This window comes from Panthera pardus, unplaced genomic scaffold (assembly GCF_024362965.1).
Source record: "Panthera pardus isolate Hobbes unplaced genomic scaffold, ASM2436296v1 HiC_scaffold_11, whole genome shotgun sequence".
NCBI classification, from domain to species: Eukaryota; Metazoa; Chordata; class Mammalia; order Carnivora; family Felidae; genus Panthera; species Panthera pardus.
Window position 1 is genome coordinate 95,618,628 of NW_026526666.1, and position 6,000 is coordinate 95,624,627.

Below are 6,000 nucleotides of genomic sequence, written 5' to 3' on the forward strand. Positions count from 1 at the left end.
ACCAAACTCCTTACAGGATACAGAAAAAGGTCTGCAGGGCGAAACCCTGCAAATATCAATATTGATTTTTTCCCTGAGCCAGAGGATTACACGTGATTTTTATTTTCTCCCTTACACTTTGCTTTTTCCCAGTTTTTTTTTAAAACAATAAGCATGTAACTGCCTTCTATTATCAGAAAAAGTGAATGGTGGCAAAATAGAAGGACATCGATGACCAGAACAATCTGTCAGCCTGGCCAGTTGAGTGTAAATCTCGAGAAGTATGACTGCCTATTCTTTAGGACTTACTCAGGTAAGTAAAACAATCATTTTTATTTGCTGGCTGTGCCCTCTGCCTAATTTTGAAGAAGTCTTTTTATTCATATGGATTTCTGAACTTTGTTTAGGGGAATGACCTATAGTGGCACAAACAACATAAACTATAAATCGACTGTTGAATTATTCCTCAGCGTGGACCATAGCTAACCAAGGGCGATTCTTTTTTTTTTTAATTTTTTAAAATGCTTATTTATCTTTGAGAGAGACAGAGTGCACGTGGGGGAGGGGCAGAGAGAGAGGGAGACACAGAATCGGAAGCAGGCTCCAGGCTCCGAGCTGTCAGCACAGAGCCCGACGCGGGGCTCGAACTCACGGACCGCGAGATCATGACCTGAGCCGAAGTCGGCCGCTTAACCAACTGAGCCACCCAGGTGTCCCCAAGGGTGATTCTTCTAATCAGAAAGACCCAAGGAAGTCAGCAGAGAAGCGATTTTCACTTTGTCTTGTTTTATAAAACTAGAAAATGCTGTCACGTCTGCAGGTTCCAGTTGTTCAAAATGGACCGGTGTCCCTACAACCCTTTTCAAAGCAAATCTCCTCTCCCAAATCCATTTAAGCTTTGGGAAGAGGATTTGTCTGAGAGCAGACAGGAGCACCCATCAAAAGCCTGCTCACAAAATATTTGGCAACTCGTGTGTCATCTGAGCCAATATAAGCTTGTGCCTCTGGAAACACAGCTGATTGCTTCATAAATCAGTGCGACTGTGGCTGGCGGTGGTGACTTACTTCTTAAACTAAGTCTGAGGAGCGGGAGGCAGTCAATTATTTTTATACGGTGAATGCAACTCAATTCCTGTCTGTGTAAAAATTGTCCTCATTAGTTCCTTTTTCCATACGGTTCCTCGTCTCGCCCCTGTCTGTGCACTTTTCAGGATTCTTCTCAGTCTCCATTTTATGAGCCCATAATAATGACCGTGGCGTCCTTTAGTTAGAAGCACGTGCCAGGCACTTTCTGTGCATTTCTCACTTAATTCTCACAGCGATCCTGTCAGGTGAGTGGCTTATAGGCAGCGGAAATGAGCTCAGAGAGATCAAGTCATTTGCTTCAAGCCACACAACCAGCAAGTGACTTAGTGAGATTCAAACCCAGCCCTGTCTGTCTATCTCCAAACCCTGTGCTTTTAATTTTTTTTAAGTGTTTACTCATTTTTGAGAGAGAGAGAGAGAGAGAGAGAGAATGAGTGGGGAACGGGCAGAGAGAGAGGGAGACAGAGTCCAAAGCAGGCTCCAGGCTCTGAGCTGTCAGCACAGAGCCCGACATGGGGCTCGAACCCACGAACCACGAGATCATGACCTGAGCTGAAGTCAGATGCCCAACCGACTGAGCCACCCAGGCACCCCCAAAGCCTGAGCTTTTAAAAATTACTATAGTTTTCTAATATCATACTCAGGTTCAAAACACAGATCTCTATTTCTACCTTGGCCAGACAAGAAATAAAACTACCCAAGACCTGTCCCTTGTTATGATAAAGAAGAATCTGCAATTCTTTCTCTTTACCCTGACTGTGCACTGAACAGATTTTCCGTGTCCTCGTAGGGGGACCACACCATGGATGGGAACCTCAAGGGGAGGTCCACTGACTTATTTTTAAGTCGGAGAGTTTATGATAAACACTCTCAGTTGCAACTATCACTGAAGTATACAAAAATCAATTGTTTCTCTATATTGTCAATGAACACGGGGACACCAAACTAACACTATAATACCATTTTCAAGTTTATTTATTTTGAGAGAGAGAGAGACAGAGTGGGGGAGGGGCAGAGAGAGAAGGAGAGAGAGAGAATCCCAAGCAGTCTCTATGCTGTCAGCAGGGAGCCCAATGTAGAGCTTGAACTCATGAACGGTGAGATCATGGACTGAGCTGAAGTCAGATGCTTAACTAACTGACCCACCCAGGAGCCCCAACGATACGACATCACTTATAATCATTTTAAAAAAAGATAAGATATTTAAGTGTATATCTAGCAAAACATGCACAGCGCTGGTGTGCTAAAAATGACAGAGTATTTGTGGAAGAAATCAAAGACCCCCTGAAAAAAAGGAGAGACATACCATGTTCATGGATTGGAAGACAATATAGTAAAGATACCAATTCTCATACTGATTATAGGCTTATATACAATTCCTATTAAAATTCCAGCAAGAGGGACACCTGGGTGGCTCAGCTGGTTAAGCGTCTGACTCTCGATTTTGGCGCAAGTTATGATCCCACAGTTTTGTGGGTCTGAGCCCTGAATTGGGCTCTGTGCTGGCAGCACGGAGCCTGGTTGGGATTCTCTCTCTCTCCCTCTCTCTCTCTGCCCCTCCCCCTCTCATGCTCTCTGTCTCTCTCAAAATAAATAAACTTAAAAAAAATTTTTTTTTTAATTTTTTTTAACGTTTTTATTTATTTTTGAGACAGAGACAGAGCATGAATGGGGGAGGGTCAGAGAGAGAGGGAGACACAGAATCGGAAGCAGGCTCCAGGCTCTGAGCCATCAGCCCAGAGCCCGACGCGGGGCTTGAACTCACGGACCGCGACATCGTGACCTGAGCTGAAGTCAGACGCTTAACCGACGGAGCCACCAGGTGCCCCAAAAAATTTTTAAAAAAATAAAGAAAATTCCAGCAAGATATTTTGTATATATAGACAAGCTTTTACTAAAATTTCTGTGCAAAGGCAAAAGAATTAAAATGGGTAAAAAGACGTTTTTTTAAAAAAGAAAAATAAAGTGGGAGGAACCACTCTACCTGATTCAAGACTTGCATAACTACAGTAACGAAGACCACGTCGTATTGGTAGAGGGGCAGACACCTAGATCCACGAAACGTAACAGGAAACTCAGAAACAGCTCCCCCACAAGTATGGCTAAGTGGTTTTTGACAGTTTCAAAAGGAGTCCAACGGAGAAAGGATGGTCTTTCCAACAAATGGTGCTGGAGCCACGTCATATCCACATGCAATCAAAATGAACCCGGACTGAAATCTCGCATCATATACAAAAACGAACTCAAAATGGTGCATAGGTTTAAACATAAAATATCTATAAAACTTTCAGAAGAAAATGTATGAGAAATCCTCGGGAATCAAGGACCCGGTGACATGTTCTTAGACATGATTCGAAAAGCATGAGACTTCAAAAAACCTGAAATTTATTTTTCGAAAGTCAGGTAAAATAAAAGACAGTGATAACACGAGTTGCTGGTGAGGATGCAGGGAAACCGTGTCTCATACACCGCTGGTGGGAATGCAAAATGGTCCAGCTGCTCTGGACAACAGTCTGGCACTTCCTTTGGAAACCATACCCTTACCATATGATCCAGCAAGCACCCTCCATTTTATTCCAGAGGAATAAAAACTTGTGTTCACACAAAAACCTGTGCACAAATGTTCATACGCAGATTTATCCATAACAGCCCCCAAATTAGAAACAACCAGAATGCCCTTCAATACGTGAACGGTTAAACAAATGGAATATTACTCAACATCTATACCACAGAATATTACTCAACAATAAAAAATAACAGATGATCTCAAGGACGTTATGCTGAGTGAGGGAAAAAAAAAACCACAAATGATCTCAAAAGGTCACCTGGGGTATAATCCATTTATATAACATTTTCTTTTTTTTTTTTTAATGTTTATTTTTGAGACAGAGAGAGACAGAGCATGAACAGGGGAGGGTCAGAGAGAGAGGAGACACAGAATCACAGAATCTGAAACAGGCTCCAGGCTCTGAGCGGTCAGCACAGAGCCCGACGCAGGGCTCGAACTCACGGACCGCGAGATCGTGACCTGAGCCGAAGTCCGACGCTTAACCGACTGAGCCACCCAGGCGCCCCTATATAACATTTTCAAAATGTTATACACATCACAACAGTCTCTGAAAGCTCTAGAAAGGGCGAGAGGCCGTTGCCCAAGCCAGGTACTTCAGATGGCCCTCGCTGTCAGGCCCAGAGCAGGGGTCAGACACCTGCTCCATGCCCCCCTTCTAAATGGGTGCTGGGGAGGGGACAATGGGTGGGACATCCGTACACGTGGCCAGCAGAGGACAGAGGGCACATCACACTTTGCCTCATACCCATCTCTGCTACATATGCTGGGAACACCAATATATTCGGCAGTTGGGTTACTGGTGGCACGTGAAACGCAGATGCAAGCCAGAGGGTGTGCTTTAGAAGAGCCTGGAATCCACAAGAACAGTAAGGCTGCGTGGAGGGGGGTGGGGGGAGGTGCTGGGAGTGGCGGGAACAGCTCTTACCTCTAAAACAAGGTCTGAGTCTTCATGCCTTCCAACAGTAGTGCTTTTATTCAGGACAAAAAAGCCTTCTGCGCTCTTTAGGTAGGCTTTCATACCGTCTGCTTTCCCTGCATAAGGTTTTCAGAAAAAACTCCGTTAGGAAAATGCAGTCTTCTGGTCACTCAACACCACCACATGGAGAACGGGACGAAAAACGCACCGTATTGTTCCAAGGAGAAATCAGCAGGGGTAGGGGAAGGTAGACGGGCTTCCCCAATGACCACACTTTTGATTCTGCAGATTTCTGAGGCTCCCCCCCTTTTTTTTTTTTAACATTTATTTCTTTTTGAGACAGAGAGAGACAGAGCATGAACAGGGGAGGGGCAGAGAGAGAGGGAGACACAGAATCGGAAGCAGGCTCCAGGCTCTGAGCCGTCAGCCCAGAGCCCGTCGCGGGGCTCGAACTCACGGACCGCGAGATCGTGACCTGAGCTGAAGTCGGATGCTTAACCGACTGAGCCACCCAGGCACCCCTGAGGCTCCCCTTTTAAACAGTGACATTTAACAAAGATGAGCTTGGTTCTGACAATCAGACAGGAGACTTTTTTTTTTTTTTTTTTTTTTTTACATGACTCGGAGCACAAACCACCAGTAGCTGAAAAAACCCAACGACAAATCTGAATTCCACTGATAATCGCTGTGCGCCTCCCATTAAGCACAAGGGGAGTTATCTGACACAGTAAGTAATCGTGTTCCTAACCAGCCCCCTACTAGCTCTGTGACTTTGGGTGAGTTACTTCTCTCTCTATGCCTCAGTTTCCTCATCTGTAGAACGGGATCAATAATACTCTGTACCCCGAAGGGTTCCATGAGGATGAAATGGAAACATACATGTGAAACATTCAGAGTGGACATCTGTCCTATTATTATTATTGTTACAAATGTTGGATCTAAAGAATTCTAAGCTTCTACAGAAGTCCTGAAACTGATGAGTCAGTCGGTGAGGGAATGGGCTTTACATGATACTTTCTTTGAATCATCGTGAGTCACTCCGTTCCTTTATACACTTAAGGGAAGAGGGGTGACTTTGAAAGGCAAAGTATTAAGACTTTAGCTTGGAGTCTGATCAGGACTCTGCACCTATTTTCCCCCAACGTTTTATTAGGAAGATGTCAAAGATCCAGGACCGCTGAAAGAACTCCTTCCTGTCCACCACCTAGATCCTACAAGTAACATTTTGCTATTTTTGCTCTACCACACCTCCATCCGTCTATGTGTTCACCTAACCATTGTATAGTCTGATGCATTTCAAAGTAAGTTCTACACTGGTTTCCTAACATGGAAAAATGTCAGCGACTTCAGTAGGATCCAAAACGCTAATGATTCATATGGTGCTTGGATTCTGATTCGAGATACGTCCAGTCACACAGTGTGACATCCCCCATCGCAACGGCCAGGCCAA

At 44.5% G+C, this 6,000-nt stretch overlaps 1 protein-coding gene across 5 annotated transcripts in view; it reads right to left on the reverse strand.

Moving 5' to 3' along the window:
- FHAD1 (forkhead associated phosphopeptide binding domain 1) overlaps nucleotides 1-4,848 on the reverse strand; it is a 120,078-nt gene extending 115,230 nt beyond the window's left edge. For all 5 annotated transcript variants that reach the window (XM_019461458.2, XM_053898935.1, XM_053898934.1 and 2 more), the window contains exons 1-2: nucleotides 4,759-4,848; nucleotides 4,560-4,666 (exon numbers count right to left, since the gene is read on the reverse strand). In XM_019461458.2, coding sequence (XP_019317003.2) covers nucleotides 4,560-4,652 — 93 coding nt within the window. In that variant the 5' untranslated portion in view covers nucleotides 4,653-4,666; nucleotides 4,759-4,848. The remainder of the gene's footprint in view (nucleotides 1-4,559; nucleotides 4,667-4,758) is intronic.
- Nucleotides 4,849-6,000: the final 1,152 nt, after the last annotated feature.